This window comes from Anopheles stephensi, chromosome 3 (assembly GCF_013141755.1).
Source record: "Anopheles stephensi strain Indian chromosome 3, UCI_ANSTEP_V1.0, whole genome shotgun sequence".
Classification (NCBI taxonomy): domain Eukaryota; kingdom Metazoa; phylum Arthropoda; class Insecta; order Diptera; family Culicidae; genus Anopheles; species Anopheles stephensi.
The window spans coordinates 42,951,489-42,976,009 of NC_050203.1; the positions used below are offsets into that span (position 1 = coordinate 42,951,489).

Sequence of the window (24,521 nt, forward strand, 5' to 3'; positions counted from 1 at the left end):
TGTGCTCATAAAAGGAATCAACTGCTTTTGCGCTGTGTTTTTTTATCTGCTTAACTTGCTGTGTATATTTATTCAACTCACATACAAATTGTTTCAGAGTTGATTCTTCAACTGTAAGTTTCGCTACACGTTACGTTCGCGTTCGGTTTAAAATTATTCCCAGACCAAGGTGACTGTAGTGAACTTTATCGAGATGAATAAAATTGCTGAATAAGGTGTTGCATCGGACGATCTGCTGTTAAGCAGTACTGTCAAAAGGCCGTCTGAAAAAAGCTTCGGACGCCTGGTCACACCATTCAGTTTGGTTTACACTGATTTTGTTGATCAGTCTGAATGTAGGTTTGCTGCAATCTCACTGTGTAGCATAATGATAAAATTTCTTTTGCAACGAAAGATAATGCGCTTCATATGGCGTTAAATCTTCTTCCAACGGTACATTACTGTTTTCGCTTCGTAATGCGATTATCAACAAAGACGAACATTCGACTAAGCTCTCTAGGCAGGTAGGTTTCTTTGCCGATGGTGTAGCTGTGTGTGCGTGTGTAAACTCGCACCAACCGTGACACAACGCGCCGTTCTGGAAACGCGCATACACGCGCTCACACGCACACTATGGCAAGGATGACAACTACGAACGTCGTACGCATTCGTTGAAGCATTTTTTGGCAGAGTAGTAGTTGTGTCGGGTATTTCGTTGGAAAGCTTCGGTGTGTTCAGTCATGTTGTTCGATAGCTGAAATGATATCGGTGTCTATTTGCGTGTGAAATTCAGTTTAAGCAATGCTGTGTAGTGAATCCCGTGAACGTAGTATGTTTCCATCCTATAAAACAGAAGACGGTACGATCGGAGTGACCCAACAGACGCGTTTGCAATAGGCGCTGGTTGGGCAGAGAGGGTAAAGCAAAAGAAAAACGACGCCATCTTTAACAGGTTCAACACAAAAGCAAGAGCAACAAAAAAAAAGGAATGCTGCCAGTAAGAGTATGCGTTAAATTATGAACGGAAAGAGCAAACGACTGGGCACTGTGACACGTCTTGCGAGCGGATGAACGAGAAGGCATGAGAAGCACAAGAAAAAATGATGTTCTGAAGGCTTTCGCAGATCTGTGACGATATTAGTAAATACGGGCTGAAGATTACGGTGCTTTGTGAAAAAGGCCCGTGTGGACCGGGCCTCTGAGCTGGTAACATGATTTTTTGAAATACCCTCATAAAAATGTGCGAAAGGTGTGTAGAACCATCGAAACGGTGAATCATACGGCTCGAAGCCGATTCGAAGAACGATAGCAGAAAATTCATTCTGTCTAATGCTAGTGAAATTGGTTGGTTTCCAGCAGACAAGCGAGAACAACGCAAGTTGAAAGGAAGGCAAGTGCGAGTGTGCGCGCGTGTAAAAACCGATACCGTGTTACGCCGAGAGTTTGCTTGCTGCTGCTGCTGTCGCTCGTTCTTTTACATGATGTTGTTTTTTTTTTTTTTGCTGGATGTTGGCTTTACTTACTACAGTAAACTTTCATTAATTTAAAGAGGAAGAAAAGTGTACAACGTTTTCCAGTCATGGTGCAAAGAGCGTGTGGAGATAAGATGAAGTAAAAGCATGAGAAATCTGCTAGTGCAAGTTTGCCAGATTTGGTTCAGTGCTGTGTCGATTCGGCACGTTGGGTTGGATCATGCTTGTAGTCGGACGTGAAGATGCTGTAGAACATACCGAGTATAGCAAATTTTGAAAAATGGAATTTTGTTGCGTTCATAACAGCTAATCGATATTGTTTTGTTCCTGTTTTGGTTTGGTTGGCCGGTGCCATTTCAATAACCGGTACTATAAAACTACTTTACGACATGTAAACAAATGGTTGATGAACAGCAATCGTTCAGAGAGACTGTCGGCTGTTTTTTTTCGGCTAAAGTCCGAATAGATCGTTGCTATGGAAACATTCGGTTGCTACTGGAACCGTTTCTGTTTTTATGTTCATTTGTGTGGTTTCACCATTGTTTTATCTAGAAACATAAGTTAACAGTTCAACAAAAATATTTTTGCCATCTTTTCCGATTCTTGTACAAAGTCAACTACCGTTGCTAGGTGCTCACTGGTCATGTGAGATCGGCGTTCGGATCGAATGCCAACCGTTGCCGACGGTGTTTGCTGCTTGTAATTGACTGCGAACAGTGTGGTTTGTGATTTGATGCCGTTAATCAACGATGAAGCTGTTTTTGTGTAATTCCAGCTCGGTGGTGAAAAATCAGTGCAATAAGAATTGATCTTAAAGAATCCCTTTTCAATCTTGAGTGTGTGTGTTTGTGTGTGGTGGATGTGATTTAAGGTGCTAATAATCTGTCTTGTACTTGTGCAAAACTGTGCTTTTGCTGGAGTTTTTTGTGAATGGTGTGAAACGTAGCGGATAAAACCATAATCTTGCCGAGTATAAAGGGCGGACAACTTCTAGGCTGTTGTAGAGTTGTCAGAAAATTGTTCAAGTGGTAAGTAGTCTGAAGTAAAACAAAAAAAAAACAATAATACCGGTATCATAATTAAATAAAAGAACTGGAAACAAAATTTTCATGCTGCTTCCCTGTCTACTGGCAGTCCCATTGTTCCAAAACACAGTCAATGGCCGTCCGTCCGTGCGTGTGGAGTATTCATGGTTCCGTCCACATTATATAGCCCCCGCGCGAGATGCGTTTACGCCTGTCGGTCGTACCAGTTTATGATACGGTTGGATGGTTGAATATGTAGAATAGAGTCGGTTTGGGAAGGATGACGGCGCATGAAAATAGGAGAAGAAGAGGTTTATAAATATTTTCCATTTTGGTTCGTTTCCTCGTTGTCATTACCGAGCACCGCACACAAAAGCCAGAGGGGAGATGATGAAGAGCGCGCCCGCGCACTAACAACCATCGACGAGGAGATTCACTTTCTTCGAGTTGGTTCCTTGCTGGGCGACATTAAATCTTCCCGACCATGGGGAGAGAACGAGAATGACTTTCGTGGGTGGTAGTGGTGGTGGTGATGGTGTCTCTTATGAAACCCAGAAACACTCTGGTTTGTTCAACGATAAACCCTCAACAGCATATTCAAGAGCCGGGCCGATGTTGTTGAACCAGTTTTTGGAGCGAAGCCGAACATACAAACATATACTGTTCAAAGGCAATCTAGAACGAAACAGTTGAAGGAGATGCGTGAATACAACAAGTAAAGGAAATATGTAGAAAAAAGGCGTCTCAGCAGTTGGTCCGATGAAAGGAATACCGCTCGGTTGGGTTCGACACGATTTCCTAACCCGGAATATATCGTCGGAAACATTTTTCTCCGTGTGATTTGGAATTGGCTGCATTTCACGAATGTTTAGACACACATACTTCAATGTAGAGATTTGACTTTGTAGGAATATTTCCAACAATTGGCCCGGCGGTGCAGGTTATAGTGTAACTCGATGCTGAGTGGAGTGGCCGCACATTTGGTCCTCACATGTATCTAAAATCCTGGCTTCATGCTGCTGGACCGGTCATCAATAAGTTTAGGAAGGCATTATATGACCGGCGGGACCTGGCAAGTCGTCATTAAGCCAAGAAGGAGAAAAACACAAACAATCTGGTTGTGTATTAGAATATTTCGATTGTGGTTGTATCATATTGATTGCATTGATATGCCTATAATATAATAAGCTCTCCAACATTTTAGATTCTTCAAAGAGACCCCTCATATCACGATAGTGGTGCATGTTTTGCGTAATGGTATTAATTTCTCCAATTAAGTAATTTATGTGTCGTTTAATGGTGTCTCCGAGCAACTCGATTCTACTACGTGAAAGTCCGCTTTTCTTCACCGTCTGCAATTCAAGTATGTAAATCATTTTTAGAACTCCAGACATTCTTCAAAGGCAGATGCTAGAAGCAAAACTTCGTTGATTTGTGCATTAATATCTGGAGTAGATGCAAAAGAAACTATTGCCTGTGTTTCTTGTTGAAAATAGTAAAAGGAATGAAGCGAACCATATTTCCAATGAAGAAATGTGTAACCATTAAGCTATGCCGTCATATCGCATCTCGACCGCTTATAGCGATAGGTGGTGGCATTATTACAAGCCGAGCGCACCGGATGAAATCGGTTTTGTTCGAACCTGATCTCTGAACCCGCTGGGAGGATGGATGCTGCTGCCAAACGACGATGGCGAAGAAGGCAACCGCGTGAAGATCGCAACATCCATGCAAGTTAGAAGGCACTCGATAGCCAAAGCTCGGCTCGTGATGGTTGGAATGGTGGGAATGGTTGGTTGGTTGGTTGAGGATGGTGATCTCTATTCTCTCTTTGTCGGTTTGACAGCCAGCTTATGCTGCAGCAAACGCTGGAATATGTTCGAAATGAAAAAAGCAGCTCGAAAGTCTTGCTTGGCTTGGCTGCGGAACGAGAAGCGCAGGAGAACATGGCTTGAGCAAGCAGGCAGAAATTTTACGTTTCGTAGGAATGATCACATTGTGTTTAACGCGCGAGCGTGTGTGTATATGTGTGTGTGTGTAAGTGTCCACAGATTACAGCATCTCTCTGCCAGTGGAGGAAGCCAAGACTGACAGCAAAATTGTCTTGCGCCCTTTTCATGCCGAAGCACAGCGGCTTTGGGTTGGGTACGTGTGTTTAAATGGAATTACGATTTTGGAATGAAAAGACAAAACGAGGAAAAAAGTCCCAGCTGTCGTCGTCGTTTCCACACTGCCACAAGTACGAGTTTTTGGTTTTGTGTTGTATTACCATCCAGACTCCTCGACACATAGCAAATAGTAGTATAGCAGAAGAACAAAACCTGCTATAAAGCACAGGCAAGCAGCAAGTAATGCGGTGCAGGCCATGGCGGCGGATAAGCATATTCAAAGACGATGATAATCCCCTGACTCTTCCGACTTTGCGTCCTTTTTTTAACAAAAAAAAAAAAAAATTAACGTGAAAGGACGGTTGCTAATGTGTAAAATTTACCTTTTAATAGAATTTGATGTTGAAGCGAACATTTTTTGTAATACTATGTTAAACCGCGGACTGGCTCCAGAAGTACGGCTGCCCGCCTTGAGTTCGAATCCAATAGGATAGACCTATTTCATAGCCAGTATGGAGCATCAGAATACATAGTGTTGGGAGTATTTTAAAAAAGCACAGAAGAGTCTTTAATGCCTAATCAGAATCCATTCTATTCCTTCGGATACCCCTTTTCGGGTTTATTTATTAGTCCAACTTGTTACAAGATCACGATCTACCATTCCTTCTTGCACCCTTGGATTGGGTTTTGGATGTATGTAGTGCGAATGTAATATTCTGTTATTTGTAAACTTTTCCCGCTCCTTTCTCTTTCGCTTTTGCCGTCCCGGGCTAGGGCCAAATATGAAAATTCAAATATGGCAGTACGCAGCAGCAGCAGCAGCAGCAGCACCCTGACACACACACATACTTGCTGGACACACATTTTCACTACGCATCTTGCCTTCCTGTGGCGGCTGAAGATGCGTACCAATGGTATGTCCTCCCACCGTTTGTCCCTTGGTGGTGCTACGGGTTGAGTCCGAAGAGAGGTGGTGTACGTATGTATGTAGGTATCGCATTCTGCCTCCATGCCACAACGAATACCCAGAGCAGCTAGCAGCAGGGTCAGGAGTCATCGGTAGCTAGTGTGGCGTTGGCAAGAAATCGCAAGGTACTCATAAAATGCTCAATTTTATCGACAATAGCGGTACGATGTCATAAAGTAGCATATTTTATTTGTTTATGTTATTCCGGTCGCCACTTTGCTCATTTCCAGCAAGTGGTAGGAAGAAAGGACGCGTTGGCGAAAGTATGGAAATATTCCGGCCAGAAAAAAGCAGCGAGAGGCAGTGTCGAAAGGATCGTTTCCCTTTTTATACCGGCAGGGTGAAAGAGAAGAAGAGGCTTTTCTTACTGAGCGTTAGTTAGTTGGCACTAGGTTTCTTGTTGTCGCCCGTGGAAAACCTGCTGCTGTGTTTGTGCGTGTGCGTGTGTGGAGCAAGCAGTTAGGCAAATGAGTTTGAGGATACATCTAAACCCATAGACGAAACGTGCTTTCATAACGGTTGTGTTGTAGCAACTGTTAGGAAAGTTCATTCAATATCAATCTCTTTGTATCGTGTGACTGAAGTGTTGGCATTTGCTTTTCTTAAATTTTGAACATGTTTTGAGAGTTGACGCTAGCAGCCATACAATGGAAAAATCGATTATATGGCTTGAAATCGGAAATAATTCTTAACGGCATCTATGAAACAAAGCCAAACCTAAATTAAAGATGAGACGAGTTAATAGAAAGTTATTTTGCCGGGAAATTACACTGATCGTCCGACCGGCCGACCGACTTTACCCATCCCCGATATCGGCAACATCTCAGGCCGGGTAAAGTCAGATAATAGCAAAGGTGGAAACATGGGACAAGCACACATACATACACTTAGGGAGGAGATTCTTTTGGAAAAGTCTATCGATAAGTTGATATGGATATACAGTGGAACGAATAGAGAAGCGAAGGTGTATTTTTGTTCCCTGCACTGTTTTCACCCCCGAAAGGCTCACAACGACACCGCGCACAGGACGGGGTGGGGTCCAGGTAGAGGGGTCAGGGTAATCCAATTTGTTCTGCAAACACAACCATGTTTCAATGCTCTGTGCATGATATGGTGCCGTGTAGCAGAAGCTCTCGAAACCATGTACCTGTCGCCTGCCCGTTTCGTACCGTTAGGGTTTGTTTGTATGTTTTGCCAGGGTACGTATTTTGATAACGTTAGCAAATTGTTCTCTCGGTGCTGCAATACGTTGCTGGTTTCGTTGGTTCACGCGACGGTTGGCGAAACACTCCATCATACGCACAACTGGAAAGAGGTATAAGAGTATATCCTACGGATTCCTTACGGGCAGGAGGACAGGAACAGTTCGCTTGCCAGCAACATACCGAAGGTCATCAATGCCATGTATCGCCACCTACTACAACCTTCGCTGTATCCTGTGGTATTGAGTCCCTGATGTCGTCACTAATCAGGAAGCAGGTCAGAAAATGGTAATGCAAGATCTTCGGCCATGCGGCGGTACGAGTTATCCTGGATGACTCCCCCTGTATTATGTTGATACAGTGTGGTTGGCAATGATCGGTTAAAGGATTTTGATTTAAATGTCAAAAGTCGTTGCGCTGTTTTACTGCTTACCAGGTTTTGTTTTGCTTCTCCTTGTCACCTGCCGCTTGGTAGGATTAGCAACACCCCGTGTACCTGTGGGCCGCAGCAGCAGGGGTCTATGATCGGTTTATAGGCACAGGAAAAGATTAATAACCTTTCTTAGGAAAATATAATGAATCGCACATTAGTCTTTTGGTTCGTACTATACGATTTGTTTTAAAATGTTTTGCAGTTGAAGAAGTCTTCTAAAATTACTATTCGGTTTTGATTTTTTGTTCTTTGTTTGTTTGCTTATTCTGAATGCAGTAGGCACAATTTAGAAAAAGGAAAAAAAAAAATCACTTCAATTTTGATCAAAAAAAATTATGAGCGTTTTTCGATCACTAGCTCATTACCGGCAATTTTTAAATTTTTTAAGCATTTTACTAACATCAGGGACATGTCACTTAAAGTAGCATAAAATCATCCTTCATTACTATATTTATTCACATTACAATTGGGACTTGAAACTTGTGCTTTATTTCTGAGCACGAAATAAGCATCATAATATGTTTTATTTTATTTTAATACTGTAAATTTATTGGTTGGACTCCAATCGTTTCTTTTTGGAATTGCAAATTTGAAAGTGTAATGACGATAAACCATACAGAGGTAGTTTTTTTTATAGATTCTTTCTCCCCCATTGCCGTTCGAACATTGTAAAGGCACCAATCATGTTCCCCATTTGTGTCATTCTTAAAATAATTCAAAATTTTGCAACAGACATATATGTAAATGTTCCTTTTTAAATTACATTCAGCATTGCTTTGTTTGTTTATTTTTTACAGAGCCAAATGAATGCAAAATGGCTGCAAAATGCAAGCCTTCATATACATATTTGCATATGATGGACCACTCGCGGTGGTGTCTGTGCAAGTCGATGTCGATTATTTTAGTTATCTCTGAAATTAATAAATAGAACTGGGTTGTGGCGCCCACACGATAATTAGAGCCGGTACTCGTCGTAAAAACAATGTTAGAGGCGCGATTGGTTGGGGTAGAACCGTTTTAATTCGGCTGTGTCCGGGTGGGTGCTTAACATTTCTCCCAACTTTTATAGTTCCTTCCGACACACAGCATAGATTTGGAAACATAGCGGGAAAAGCAGCACGCGTGCGATTGCGCCTTTTTTGATATATGGTCCAGACCATCAATTACGTGTGCATGGGGGCGCAACAACCCCCGGGACGGGGGGAGGGGTGCTGGCTGGCTGGGTGGTGGTATCATTCCATAAGTGAGGAGAAGGCTCTGCAGCGCGCATTACCGAGCGCGCGTGCCTTCGCAAATGATTCGGAATGTGAGAAAATTTCTCAAATTTTTGGCATTTTTGCCATTTTCTAATGCGCGTGTAATTATGTGATATTATCGGACGAATCGGCCGGCCGGTCGATACAACAACAACGTTGAAGCTCTCGCGCTACAACGTGCCTACGGCGGACAGGAAGAGACTGAAAGTGTTAAGCGGTCAATGGGAAAGATACAGTGGGAATGAAATGATTCTGGTGGTAGCTGCCTTTAAAATTGGACGTGTTTAAAAAAAAATAATTTTGACGGCTTGAAACCGTATTGTCAGCACTGCACGAGATACAAATGTAAAAAAAAACAACAAAAAATTCCCGAAAAAATTACCAAGGCATTTCCTCCCTGATACTTCGCCTTATCCCGGGCGTGCTCAGTGGTGGATGGTGGAGATTGCGGTGTGGTTGTCCAATCCTATTGTTGGTCCGTTGGCCGTGTTAATGTTAGCATTTTGGTAGATAAAAGAACCCAGAATATTTGTGTTCTTACAATGAATAAGATGATTATTAGAAGAAAGATGTATAATTTTCAAGTTTTGGTTGAAAAGTGATACAATTTCAAAAAACTGTTTTGAAAACCAAATTTTGATGAAACATTGGAGGCAAAGGTAGCTTAAAAGTCCCGCTTTTTGTATGGCCGTGCATTTGTCTTAAAGTTCTTAAAAAGATGGTTCTTTAGAAAAGAAATGTGTTTATGGTACTTTATGAAGTGTGAGATATAAAGTGAACGAAGAATAGCCCCACACCGACGTTCCAACAGAATGTGCTGTTTCTGTTGTTTGATCTGTGTTCTGGCGTTTGTTGTGTCACTGGTATTCGATGTCATTTTGTGGATGGAGAAACGTGTGAAGAGATGGTTAATATGTGTCCTAGTTGTGCATGTTTTTTTTTTGCACCCTTGTCGTCCGGTATCCAATTGCTATGTGTTAGTTTAGAAACGTAATGCCGCTGGCATAAAGGTGGTAATTGTTATGTTTAGAATAAAAAGTACAGTACGTTGTTGTATTTCTTCTAGATGAAAGGGAAAATGTGAAGTGAAAGGCAGTACGGCGTGTAGAGCGTAAGGCGTCGTTGAAGTTCAAAATAAAGAGAGAGAGAGAGAGAGAGAGAGAGAGAGAGAGAGAGAGAGAGAGAGAGTAAAAATATTTTACACAAATATTTTTATTGCGATTTGCGTCTAGTCTATCCAATTATTCATTTTTCTTCCAATTTCAGCTACGTCGACTTTCCATGTACTTTGAATATTTCTTTCCAACGTCGTTGTTTCTTCATTCAGTTTTGTTGTGCTGTTTGTTGACAGATGATTATTTAAATACTTCTTTTATTGTTATTCTCATGTTTCTCTTTACCTGTACTATTGCTTTACATTACAAACAATTAACTAAGCTGTACTTCGCCTTTTCTACACACCACAGTTTTAGATGTGACACAAGTTTTGCTTAGTTTATACTTGTCGCAAAAAAGTACCTCCTTCGACTAAAATACTGTTCAGTCTACTTTACATGTACGTAACGGCATTTAGCAATTCGGCCAGGTCGTCCTTAATGATTTTAAAAAAGTCCATGACATTCTCCTATAAGGAAGATGTACAATCATATTGAAATAATTGTATTGCTATCGTGCGTCGATCAATCAAATTTCATGCGATCATTCACCAATTTGTAGGCCATTATTACCGATATAAAGTGGTGGCTGTAAGACACGTATCTGTGCACACTAGTGCTTAGTGAAGACTGACGAAAGCAGTATAATAAATAAAGTGACAAAATTTCAACTTGATAAGAAGATTGATAACCAGCGCTCCAGTTGTGACGACGGACTGTGCATGTACACATTCTCACAGTGCTGCTCCGGCTACTACTTACTTACGCAGCGATCCTTCGCTATTTCCACTGATTACATTACTGTGATTGACAGCACGTGAGAAAACATGTGCGTGTTTGCACGTCATAAATTAACGACTACCGTTGACAAAATACCCCGGCATCATTATTGAATCGCTGCGGGGGCAAATAGAGTTGCTTGGGATTAATTACTTTTTTTTGGGAGGTTCTCTATGACACACATTTAGGATGTTTTGATGATTATGCCAAGCTTGCGCATACTTTTTAATCGAACTGCCCAGCACACTTTTACGGTCCCCTTTCCGTTTTGTGATCTTCCTAGCGGTAAATGATAATTTGCACATCTTTCTCTCATACTCGTTCTCTTGAAGTATGTTGTTCCATTTTCAAATCCTGATAAATTATTATTAGAAAAACCATGAAAAATTAGAACCAAAACGAAAATAAAACTCTCATACTGACATACTTTTTCAACGATGAAATAGCAAATATGTTTTGCACAAAGGGGCCATTCGGGGCTTTCCAGTACATATGAAGAATGAATTATCTAGCTAGATTTAAATAACAAAGGCATATGACATAAAAAAAAACTTCCTCCCTTTGGTTGTATTGTCAAATAAGTTTAATTTGAAGAGTTCTGGTAGAGGCGACAACAGAGCCAGTCTTCACACGGCAAGACCGGGACTCGAATCCCATCAGGACCGTTCCCCCAAGGACACCGACTCTTCAACTACGTGGTATAATTAAGTCAAGTAAGCCAGAGTCAAGTAATTAAGAGGCATAAGAGGTCGTTATGCCAATAAGAGAGAGAGGGAGCCAGATAGAATGTGATGTGGAATTTAACAGTTTCCTATTTTAATTTTACTCGTCAAAATAAAAAAATATATATAGTAGTGGAGACAATGATTTTATACGATTAACTAAAGTAAATGTCCCAAGGTAAAGTGAGATTGAAGTGGAAGAGCAGCACGCTCCTTCATTGAAATTTGATTAAAAAGGTGAAAACCATCGTTGATTGATAGTGCAATTGCAATTTAGCGTTGATAATGGAATGCAGTCGTAATTCCTGCGCTCTTATCTGATTGTTGTAATCTGCAGTGCAAAGAACGATGTTCAGAACCGTTCGCAGTCGCTTCTGTACACGCTTTACGTTGCTGCATACTGTAGGTTTGCACTGTTCCCGTTCGTCTTCCACCGGTCGCTTTCAGACATGAATATGAAAATTAACGACACGACACAGTCCTTGAAGATCTGTGGAACTCTTGCAACATAAAAAGCAGAAGCTGAGAAGGACGGCAAAGGATTGGATAAAGTATGTGTACGATGATTGTGATGATATACGGCACATTGAGCAACGATGACTATTCTCGAGGATTGGCGAGGATCATACATAAAAAGAGAACGATCGAGATATATTTACAAAGATTCAAAACTTTGGTGTCGATGTATAAATTGTAATCTGCTGTCTGCTTCGTTTCACTCCCAATGCTGTGGCGATAATTTGTTTTAAAGTGTTTGAATATTTTTAATGTTCATTAAAAAGCGATTATTTTATAACTTTGTCGAGCATTTTCAAGAGAAAAATTTTCGGCTCTTTCGACAAAAAAGAAGAAGCCAAGGTTTCTAGTTTTAATTTTGCGGTTTAAGTAGAGAGTTAACCAAAATCGAATGCGCGAAAAAACAAGATGGTTGACCGAAGTGATCAAAGAATTCAATTAATGAAGAGCTGAAGATCGGTAGCTTCTCTTTCTTCTTCTTCCTTCGCACTATAACCTCGAAAGGTCTCGGCCTACCATTTCTGGCTTTCTGTGACTTGATTTTACCAGTAGCAAAGAAGTCAGCCCCCCTGCGCATCCAACAGGAGGGGGGTTTGGGGGGTAGGGGACACCCAACAGATGTACAATTTCATCATAATATCAAAAAACATTAAAGTATCTATGATTGTTGTGTATTATAATTTCCCCATAATTTTCTCACAGGACGAGCAATTCGGGACTTGTTGTGTAAAGATATTCTCGAGACGATGGGGACACAATTGCTAGCATACCAAATTTTTGTCCGGTCCGGTTTTTGTTCACCTACCGCTCTACCTACCACAGTTCTATGGTAGAAATAGTTAGAAATAGATCACTAGTAACGTACGCGCCCCTGCATAAGATAAGGATATTCCACATTGTACGTCGCAAAGTTTTGAGGCTTGGATACTGATATGTCTCATTGTACCGAAATAATTTCCTTAAACTGAATTACCTTTACATAGCAAACTTTAATGCGAACTAGATACATACAGGCTACTAAATAATATTAACGCTTGCTTTCTTCCTGTTTTAATTTTCAGATACGGAGAAACGGTTGAGCTAAGACTCTGTCACGATTATCATCCCAATGGAAGATCCAAACCGAATGATGGGAGGTCACGGTGGCTTAATGCCACCGAATTATGGTATGCCGACGAACGACGGGCAAACGGGAGTGGACAATGATCCTCGCAAGCAAGATATCGGCGAAATATTACAGCAAATTATGAACATCACCGACCAATCGCTGGACGAAGCACAGGCCCGCAAACACACACTGAACTGCCACAGGATGAAACCGGTTTTGTTTGCTGTGTTATGTGAAATCAAAGAAAAAACAGGTTGGTGGTTTTAAAATGTACAGCCCTAGTAGCTTCGGTATAACCGAGCATTAAAAGCTTAGAAGTAAGCAAAGGTTGGGAAGCTGAACTTTAATACCGGCTGATTTTACAGCAAGTGTGATGCATATTCACACTGATTCCTCTAATTAGCATTCCACGTTGAGCAAGAAGAAGCATTGTGCAATTCTGCAAGCCTCTATCTCTAGCCATTTGTCATTGCATATATCAATTCTTCTATCATTGCATATATCAATAATTTATTTCATTATATTAGACATTTTGTAACAGAGAGTAGAGAGTCTGTTTGTGTAAATTTGATACGAGAGTTTTGTGTGAAAATATTGATACGAGAGCAACACATGCATTTATTTGGAATCTATTTTAAAATTTTGCAATTGCTCATTGCTCCCGTACTGGTCGAAGAAGAACTGTTGAATTTATTCCCATTTACATCAATGATTCGCGCATATGAATTGCTTATCTGATGCACATACGTACTATTTTTGTTTTGCAATGAACTTTACTGAGTGTTAAAAACATAGAAATGTTTAATTAACAGGCTTGGTTGTTTGTTTGTTTGTATTTTTTTCACACCTACAAAAATTGCAGCTCAGCGTTACTACGAACGGACGCCCTGAAAATATCATTTAAACTTGTACATGTTTATCTTCACACGTGTGGCATGCATTTTAGATCAATAACTAAAATAGTATCCTCTCCTGCTCTTGCTCCTGCTAGCACCATTCTATTTACGGATGCAGTTTGTTGATTAAATGCATGAAAGTTGTGTGCACCAGGAAGGTTGGTGGTTGCGTTGTTTGATATTTGTTTTATTTACACTTGCGCGCCTCTTTCGGACGCATATGATGAGGTGTTGGCAGATGGGAAATACATGTCGAACGTGGTCGATTGGGGTTTGGTTTCCGCTGTTCGTACGATCAATGTACAGCGACAAGCTCATTGCAATCTCTTTCTTCGACCCAGTCAAATTATGGTGGCTGTGGTGCAATCTGAGTTTATGCATTTAGTAAACCTTATTAGTCTGGTAGCTGTTGTGATCGACGCTTGCTAGTGAAGTGCAATGAATGCTAGAATATACTAAACTGAAGATAAAAAAAATACAAAAACGTCAAAGAATAAGACTCTTTACTATGAATGAACATTGTTTGGCTAATGTTTGGCTTGCGCAATATGTGCTTGCTCTCGACATGCGAGCATGCGAATGCGAATGAAGCGCTTTTGTGAGTTGATAAAGATTATGATTACTCATCTTCGTCATTTAACCTTAAATGTAGTTTTCTAAGGTTCACGGTACTGCCAGATATACGCATACACCACAATAATTCCTTGTTTTTTGTTTTTCCATCAGAGTACGGCGTCGACGTACTGTTAACAATTGAATGTTGCAACAAATATTTAATATGTAATAATTTGTTTGCTAATGTAATATGTTACAAGGTTTCGATTTGTATGATGAAACGTTTGAATCGTGGAATCGTGGTTTCGTTTGTATGATGAAACGTTAGAAATGTGGAATATATTATAGTAATTCCATCGTGGAAGTTTGCTATCAAAAATAATGTAATTGTATTTAGGAGGAACTTACTATTTTTTTATTTCATAGTTTAAGTATTATTGCTTGACTTCGCCGTATTGTCAAAACTTTGCAGTTAGCTGTGGAAGTGTTTGCTCCTTGTACAGTTAACGCATTAAATATCAAAATTGATTGAAAGGTATTGAATTGAATCCTACGAAATTTGCTACGAGCTATCGTACAAGCATGAATCGGAGCTTTGATTTGCGTTGATAATGGGGAAACAGCAATCGTAAAAGCAAAACTGCAAATATCAGCTAACATAAGCTAAGAATATAAGCAGCACGAATAATCGTTGCATCGAGAATGTAGAAAGCAAAATAAGTAAACTGGTTGATTTCATTTTCAACTTTATTCGTTCTTATCTCTCTTGCTATTCCGCACTACAAAAACACTACTGAATAAAAGACTTAATTTTCTTTCTGCATGAATGTTTTTTGTCCCGTTTATCAGACGCTTCATAGTCGGCTCGTGCCTATGAATGCTAAAGCTTTCGGGCTGGAAGCGCGTGGTGGTTGCGGCAGTATAAAAAGAAGAACGAACAGTGGGGATGAAAATTGTATAAAAGTTTTCTCATGTTGTATGCCGTTGAATTATTCCCGGTCGCCCCAGCTATCCTCACCAGTAGTCACCCACAACCGACGCAACCAACCACCCGCAAGTGTATCGTTCTCCATTTAGTCAGTTTTGTTTGTACCGCCACACCGTACCATTCCCGCAGTTGCGTTTCGGTCGCCCGCTAGAGCAAGCAGCTAGCTAGAACAATGCAATGTGGTGAACGAATGAAAGGGATAAACGTTTCGGCGAGGGGTTTGTAACGAGATCAACGGTGGGAAAGAAGGAAATCAGGAAGGAAAAATGCTAAGAGCGCTTTTCTTAAGCTGCAGGATAGGATGTTCGTTCGTTTCCGTCTATCCTGAGGGACTTTCGTTATCGATTTTCGTTCCTCACTTGTGCCACAGTGTCGCGTTGTTAATGTGAGTATTTTATGTGCCACGTACTTTTCGGTCGACGTCGAAAGGTGATAGTTTCGGGTTGAAGGAAGTTGATTAATGGAAATCGTGAGCTATGATACTAAGGCTCTCTCATCTTCTCGTTTAATGTCATTTTTCTACAATACACTGTTATAAAACATTGTTTAACGCGCTCCTATATAGTTTCCTATATGAGAAAGATTATGTTATCATGAAAAACAATAAAAATCGCCAAAGCAAACTAATTAGCGCATTAGTTTTATGAATGAAACGCAATGCCTTCCGGAACATGCGCGGCGACTGATGATGAGTCGTTTTTGTTATTGTTCTGCGCGCATCAATGTTTCAATGTTGTTGCATGAATTTGTGTTTTATTTCTCTGCTGACTAAGTTTAGACAGTACAGATTACGAATCGTTGGAGTGTTGGAATACGACAGCGGTTAATTGAAAAATTAAACAGATATTCAGAGATTATCTTATTAAGAATAGGGCTCATGCAATTACCGTTATTTGTTGTCGTTTTTGTAAATTCGTATAGAATTAGGTTTCTAACGATATAAAAATTTTGTTCATGATAAATGGAAAAGATTTTCGTTGGATTTTCTATAAAATAAAATTTTTTTTTAGTTGAACTTTCTTTTTATATTAAATAGAAGGACGAATATCTTAAACATCGCATAAGCTCACACATGTAACCTCCCTAACACACCCTGTCTTATACTTCTCACCATGTATACAAGTCTTTTTTTACGAATCTCGAATTCTGGGACTCGATAAAAAAGAGAAAGGGATTAAAATAATAGAAAAGAGCTTAAATAAAAGCAAGAAGTAAATGCAAAACGCCTCGTCGTTCAAACGCTCTATGATGATGGTTCATTTGCAGAGCCGCCGTTTATTCATTAGCATTCATTTGAATACTTCTGTCTGTTCGCGTAACGCAATGTTTCGAACATTTCCTCGAATTCCCCTTTCTTACGCTACGCAGTTCAGTATTATCGTGGTTTCTGCATCGCACCATTTCTGCTATTATTTGTGCGCGTTCTTCATTTCTATGCTTGGTTGAATTTTCAAGCGTCTTATGCTTCGTTCTAATCCAGGTTCGTGATGTTTTGGCTTTTGTTTTGGGATTTTCAGACACAGGCACAAACAAATGGTACTTTTGCTACAATTTTACTATTGTCGTGTAACTAAAGAAAAAAAATAGAATAATAATTAAATAGCATTTCTCGCTAAGATAACCATAGAATAATTAAATAGAGCCGGTCTTCACACGGCAGGACCGGGGCTCAAATCCCATCCAGACGTAAGGAGGCTGGCTACTTTGCTACGGGTAAAATTAAATCACAAAAAGCCAGAAATGGCAGGCCGAGATCTCTCGAGGTTGTAGTGCCAAGGAAGAAGAAGAAGCAGCAGCGTTTTTCACTTTTTATTGTGGGAATCGTAGATAAAATACTGTTTGAACATTTTACATAAAATGTTTTGCAGTGCTTTTGTACATTAATTATTATTGGCAACTCCGACTTATTATTGGACAGCGTACAACTCCGACAAAATGCAGTGCGCGGTCTGTGGCACATCTCAGTAAGATTGATCCGCCGGCAGTCACAATACCTGCCAAGCCTAAGGACGATCGAAACGATGATCTATCTAGACTATCCAGCTACAAATATCCCTAGATAATATTTACTATGTGAGGAAATGGTTTGATTTTTCCTGTCTTCCAATCCGGCCGACCTTCCCACGCGTTTGTTTACCAAATGCTATTATTCGAGGGATCAGACGCTTGGACGTTACACATCGGAGTACGTCTTCGATAGTAGTTTGGAAATGTCTGTGCAAGCGATCATCTGTTCTGGATCGTAAACGTAAGATCTAGAATCTGAAAAGTTGCCGCCTCTTTCTTCTCTTTCTCTTTGCTTATCGTCCATTTTGTGCGGTGGGCGTGGTTTAAGAAGGTTCATGAAATATTTGATCTTTTAAAAATGTTTGTTTTGATAATGAGTTTCTTAACAATTTTTGAATTTTTTTTTTTGTTCATTATATTAGCAATATAGTACATGCAAGCTATTTGTTTCCAATACAAATATCTGCCTATCATATTGATGATAAGATTTATCATATCATATTGATCATCGCCGTTCCGATCGATCAACTCTTTTGATGACTAAGTTCAATATTCACAAGAAGTTTTGTTTAAAAGAAAGAATGTTCTAGGGCTTTTACCCTTATGCCTTTCAAGGGCAGTTTTATTATGAGAAACAAATATGAACTTTGTCATTTTAAATGATCTTTTTCTTCCTTGGCACTACAACCTCGAGAGGTCTCGACCTGCCATTTCTGTCTTTCTGTGACTTGATTGTACCCGTAATAAAGTAGTCAGCCTTACGTACGAGGAGGCGGTTTGATGGGATTTGAACCCCGGTTCTGCCGTTTGGATTGTTTGATCTTAAATTGCTAATATTGTGAACGCCCATAACATCCTATTTATGGTTGTTATCATAATTTCCCCTAATTCGTTTGTTTCAGTTCTGTCGCTGCGAAACACTCAGGAAGAAGAGCCTCCGGATCCGCAGTTGATGCGTTTGGACAACATGCTGATCGCTGAAGGTGTTGCTGGTCCGGAAAAGGGCGGTGGTGCAGGTGCGGATAGTGCCGCGGCAGCAATGGCCGCTGCCAACGGTAAGCCAAAGATGCACAACAAGCGGTTGTTATTAATTGATGTTTTTTTTCTTCTTTCCTGTTTCTTCTCGTTTCCGCTTCCGTCTGTGGTGCGGTGTCTATCGTGACATCGTGCAGATTTTCTGTCGCAATCCGATCTAACCGGTGGGCAAGATAATGCGATCGAGCACTCCGACTATCGGGCAAAGCTGGCACAAATTCGTCAGATTTATCACCAGGAGCTCGAAAAGTACGAACAAGCCTGCAGCGAATTTACCACGCACGTCATGAACTTACTAAGAGAGCAAAGTCGTACAAGGTACAGTAGGGGTGTTTTGCAAACCCGTAGTGCGTTCCTCACAATCGTGTTTCATTTACATTGCAGGCCTATTACGCCGAAAGAGATCGAACGAATGGTGCAAATCATCCATCGCAAGTTCAGCTCCATCCAGATGCAGCTCAAGCAATCAACCTGCGAAGCCGTTATGATCCTGCGGTAAGCTTTGCTCATTAATCTGTGAATGTTTTTATGTTGCTGCGTTTCGTTGATAGCATTGATGATGCACGATTGAATGAATCGAGAAATTGATATTGCGTTGACAAATGCATACACAAATGACTATATTCATCGCATATTTTATGACTGCAGTGTGCTCAATAAATCAGTCGTGCAGTTTGTTATCAAATCAGTCAACCGAAAGCAAACAATCGATGGATCTTCCCCGTCGAGACTCCGTTTGGAGATACAGCGCGTGTTTCGTGGTAGTCATTCGTGGTTGAATGGAAGAAAAAAAATCTACATAACCCGCAGATAACAGCGGGTCATTCTGATGCCAATCAACAAACCAACCTAGTTCAGTTCGTTACCTTATCTGACACGAAAATGGCTAATGATTGATTCGATTCGACATCCGCCCGTACTACTAACCATTTGTATGTTGAATATATTACTGTTCTTTAGAAATATTTGTAACATTATTGTTGTGCCACTCATTAGCGTATTTTGAGTTAGTGAAATCGAAAAACAGAAACGAAATTTTTAATCCTTGGATCTCTTTAAATTCATATTGGTTGCAGCTCCCGATTCCTGGATGCCCGAAGAAAGAGACGTAATTTCAGCAAGCAGGCTTCTGAAATTCTCAACGAGTACTTCTACAGCCACCTCAGTAATCCTTATCCGTCAGAAGAAGCCAAGGAAGAGCTAGCGAGAAAATGTGGTATCACGGTATGTGTAGACACATGCTGCCAAGCGAGCGCGATAAGTGTGCTTCAGGTGGCAGACAGAGCTTGCTGTTCGATGTGCTAATAATGAATTCAATCCATGTTTTAAAGGTTTCCCAAGTGTCTAACTGGTTCGGAAACAAGCGTATTCGCTACAAGAAAAACATCGGCAAAGCGCAGGAGGAAGCTAATCTTTACGCTGCTAAGAAGGCGGCTGGTGCATCGCCGTACTCAATGGGCGGGCCACCGAGTGGTGCCGCCACACCAATGATGTCCCCTGCCCCGGCGCAAGACTCGATGGGATATTCGCTCGGATCCGGTGGTTACGATCAGCAGCAACCCTACGATGGCAGTATGGGCTACGATCAATTGCATCAGGATCTCAGTCCATGAATTGCAGTTAGTGAACGCTAAAGGAAAGAAAAGGTTCAACAATTCCGTACGCTAACGCCCGTTAGTGGCACCTCTAATACCGACAGTAGTAATTTCTGTTCCCAAATTTCATACACATGTTGTTTTGCAACATTTGTCACTATAAATATTATGCAACCTACCACATTCACACAACCACACACACACACAGCCACCGAGTCACAACACGAAATGATGTACACCTGGGACAGCTCCGCCAAACGTGCAAATAATGTTAGTGTGGGCTAATTAGGGAAAATTGAACTCTAATTTTACTTCCAACAATCAAATAGCATCACAACTTCAAACTAGGAAGAAGTATACGGATAGATTGCATTCAATAGACTAAAGTATAATAAAGTAAAATAAAGTGAGTTAGTCGGTGGGGCAGAATATTTTGGATTCTGCCAAGCTATAACTATTCACCACAACTCGTTAGGTCGTGCGTGCGTGCGTTGCGTATGCACGCGGATGGGAGAGACGACACATTCTTGCAAATCTCCTTTCAAATAGTGTTAGATAATATGAACTAGGTAAAAGCATCGCGAGAGAAAAAGCTGCACTCGGTAAAAAACAATCGTTGGATTTTTATTGTATGTAACAATGATCATACGTAAAACCGAAGAGCAGTGGATGCATTACGAATGGTGGATTGTGATGTTCTGTTACTAGAAAACCGCTCTTTTTGTCTGCTTTTAGCACAACAGTGTTGATTGGGACCTAAACCATCGATACTATTGTAATTTCTACTGTTTTTGGATTATTCTTTCTTTTTTCATTCGTTCGGTATGTTACCTGCCATTGAATACGCCGTTTCATGTAAGCAGAATCTCATAAATTAAGTAAACTTTTTCCGCTTATGCTTTTCATGGTATCACGTTTAATGCAAGAAAACGGTTATTCTTGTTTGGTTCTTTGGTCAGCTAATGCTGCACCTTCAGCATTGATAGTTTTTGGTTTAATCGAGCATGTGTGTTGCCCAAAGGTGGAAGAAGAAGAACACAAACGAAAAAAGGAACATTGAAAATGAGCGAGTGAGTGAGTTAACGAACAAAAACAAAAACAAAAAGGCGCTATATTTTTCAGATATTATTTGAGGACATTGAATACAAACAAAAATGAACCCGAAGAGTGGTGTAATCGTAGGTAAAGCATGGAAAACAAAACTACTGTGTATACCATTAGTTCATAGGATTGCATAAGGCCGATAATAGCAGCAACAGCAATAAATCGATGGATGGATGCAAGAGCAAAGCAAATACAAAAAGAACGAGGTAAAAACAGAACAGAATGCTTGCAAAACGCAGTACACACGAGAGATGAACATCTTATGAACCTGACACTAAAATACATCCACACAACAATTGTAACCACATCGAAGTTGGAATTGAAAAGGTGAGAAACATTGTCTCATGTAATAAACAAAAGGAACCCCCCCGTACATCCATAAACATGCATGCAAGGGTGTAGCACGCACGGAATTCAGCCAAACTGTGGAAAAGTTATACATTTAAAAGTATATATATATTTCGTATAAAAAGTTCAAACCATGAACAGCAGCAGCGGGAGGTGGGTTCGGCAATCAGAAACATTAAAGGAAAAGGAATGAGCGACAAAGGAAGGCCGACATGGATCGTGAAGTAGAGGATGCGTGCAGTTTTGGCAGAAATACCAAGCGACTACCATTGCTACCACACTACACTACCACCACTACTGGGTACAGTACATCGGGCAAATAATACGCAAACTCTCTAGCGCGGGTAGTCAAGGGCACCGGTTGCAATGTTTGCGGTGCAAAAACATTCAAATTATATACGTAATTAAATCATAATGTTTGATAGTAAGAGACTCTCCACCAAGCCTAGAGAGAGGAGGGGGGTCATTAGGTACTAATGCGTGGGAAGAAATCGATGAAGAGGATTTATACTAGCAGAGACGACGTATTCGACTGGAGAAGCCTCAACTTTTAATAAGGTATCATTTAATTTTCGTTTCTTTATTTTTCGTTCGTTCATTTCTTGTTTGATTTTCTGATTTGTGAGACGTATACTTTTACTTCCACAACCAACTGTGGGTGTGCGTGTGTGCCTTTTGTTCGCTTTCTTATGCGTTGTCCCTTTTTCAAATTATATTGTCTCTGTTCTGTTCTATCAAGCACAGTGAAGATGGTAGGAATGTTCAACAAATATTGTGTATGAAATTTATAACAACATTTGTTTGTTTAGAAGAGTTTTTGTTGTTGTTGTTCTGTTTTTATCAGTGGGTAGTTAGAGCAAAGAGAGCTTCCAAATGTCTAACACTGGATATTATCGGTAGCTTGATTACGATGCCTCTAGCGAAAAACACGCACACGCACTCATTCAATATAAACAAACAAACAAAAAAGAAACACAAGAAAACGTCTAAAACGTCAACGACAATATACGTACGGAATGTATCTAAATGCAAAACCTTCTAGAAATATTCAGTGAACATGTGGCTGAAATGTGGCCGTATGGTTAAAACTGACACACATACACAAACACACACACAAACACTCACGATACTTAAAACTAGCAAAAAGTGTTGTTGGGTCGCTTATGCAGCGATGCAAACAAAGAGAAGCAAACAAATCATTTGTATACGAATTATTAAGGAAGCAATTTAAAAGAAAAGGACTATTCATTACACACCACAAAACGATACCGATACACGTTTGTGAATAGTGAAAGTGTATGTGTGTGTGTGTTGTGCGGTAACAAAAGGAGTAAATTAAAACAGCGAGAATAGTAGGCGGCGGCATACAAAGGTGTGTGTAGAGTAGTAGCTTGCGGAACAAAATGCACACAACCACACACGCACACACACACACACACAATATAGAACATATTGAAATTTATTTTCTATGACGACGATGTTGATGGTCAGTCGTTTGGAAGCAAGTACGTACACGAAGAAAGCTGTACATGTCCTCTGCCATAGGGGACATGCTGTCGAATAATGGTAATGTTTGTTGATACTTCTCAACACCACATAGCAAATTACTTAAACATGTACAAACGAACAAAGGCACAAGGGCAAGTCGTATGTTTAGCGGAGTTTTATGTGCAAGTGTGTGTTATTTTTTTTTTCTTAAACCAAGCGGATGCTCCGCAACCAGCCTGCTACACCTACAACCATTTGTTTCAACGAAATCCTTTTACCTTTCGTTGCCCCTGAAATGTGTTGGAATATTTTGCAATGCTGCAACTCGGTAATTTAATCCTGTCTGTCTCACAACAGTGCTTAGAAGAAAACGAACAAACAAACAAACAAACAAAAACAACAACATTAGATACAAGACAGAAAGTGAAACAAACCTATTAAGCGTGGAAGAAAATGGATTTATCTATGGAAAACTAAGACTCCCTCAGGTATACGAAAAAAGCCCGCCACGCGTTCTCGGACGATGGCGGCAGAAGGATGTGAAACATGTAAATTCACGTTGTGTGTGTGTGTGTCAGCTTTAAATGCATCTTGCAATTGATTATTAGATTCGCATTCGTGGTAGCAGCACGGGAACGTGCTCTGTTGCAATACAGTTTGCTCTTCATCATTTCCTTTCTCTCAAGTTTACTGTCAACACCTTTTACAAATCGGTGTTGCTATCTTAACCATCTGATTTGTTCTTTTCATTCTAGCTTGAGGCTAGAATTCTCTATGCCCGTATTCGAATTGGTGACAAACCTAATGCAAAATCACTCAATACCGCGCGAGAGAGATCATGCAAACAAGGCGTTTAGTGTCTTCTGTTTGTTTGTTTTGTTTTTTTTAACATCTAAACAATGTATTTACATCACACCACAAACCATTAATTGCAATTATTGTAGTGCGCTCATATGAACGAATGTCTTCAAGCATGTATATGATGTCTGCTGCTGCGCACATGTCTGTCTGTCACTGGAGGATGATGCAAGTGCGCTGGCCAGTACACGCTGCGTGCGTGAACTTGAGAACACTGGATTCTCGCCCGTAGAAACTAAGCAAAAAAAGCATCAAGCAAAACAAACAAAACCTACGAACAAAGCACGTAAGAAACAGAGCACACAACTAAAAAACGGAAGGAACGGCGGAAGTAAGAAACGAAAGCATGTATACGAAAACGATTTAAAAATCTATCTATTAAATTAAAAATTTTATGTGTACTTAATTATAATGCTACAGAATAATAAAAAAAGAAAGATATACTGGCAATAAAATTAATATGAGAAACGATTGACAACAGTAACACGGCACGACACGGGAGTTATGGGCGCAGTCCTCTTGATTCTAAGGACTCGAAACTAAACGATTCGAATCACATCACTTCTCACAAAATGCTTAAGATTCGTTAAGCTAATCAGTGATAATGAGCTTGTTGTGAAATGTTTACCCAGGACCCTGCCTGCCGGCTGTCATAATTTATTCAAATTATTGTACTCAACCTCTATAAAAACTTAGCAGCAGCAGGCCAGGCCGTTCCTCATGAATAACAAAATCTCGATCTATTCAACTTTTACGGTTATGTAGACAAAATAGTGGTATGGTCAATCCAAGTTGCTTTCTTTTAGCATAAAAATGGTTATGCTCCAACAATCCCTCGATATCGCCCACTATAGCTTAAATTTGAGCCTACCATACCTCCTCTGTCCATGTGGGCGGCCTAAAAGGACTATACGAGCAAGGTCGT

General features: G+C 40.3%; 1 protein-coding gene across 20 annotated transcripts; it reads left to right on the top strand.

Moving 5' to 3' along the window:
• Window positions 1-292: 292 nt before the first annotated feature.
• LOC118511216 (homeobox protein extradenticle) lies at window positions 293-24,051 on the top strand. Of its 20 annotated transcripts, none has more exons than XM_036054017.1 (8): window positions 293-432; window positions 2,227-2,479; window positions 12,676-12,975; window positions 18,071-18,223; window positions 18,341-18,521; window positions 18,588-18,698; window positions 19,280-19,427; window positions 19,535-24,051. In XM_036054017.1, exons 3-8 carry the CDS (start codon window positions 12,723-12,725, stop codon window positions 19,814-19,816), a joined length of 1,128 nt encoding a protein of 375 aa, XP_035909910.1. In that variant the 5' UTR covers window positions 293-432; window positions 2,227-2,479; window positions 12,676-12,722; the 3' UTR covers window positions 19,817-24,051. The 20 variants fall into 20 exon arrangements, with proteins under 20 accessions (XP_035909910.1, XP_035909920.1, XP_035909924.1 ...); XM_036054027.1 differs by having other exon boundaries at window positions 295-432; window positions 18,071-18,184; window positions 19,535-20,265; XM_036054031.1 differs by having other exon boundaries at window positions 299-432; window positions 2,207-2,479; window positions 18,071-18,184; window positions 19,535-20,335.
• The last annotated feature ends 470 nt before the right edge of the window (window positions 24,052-24,521 follow it).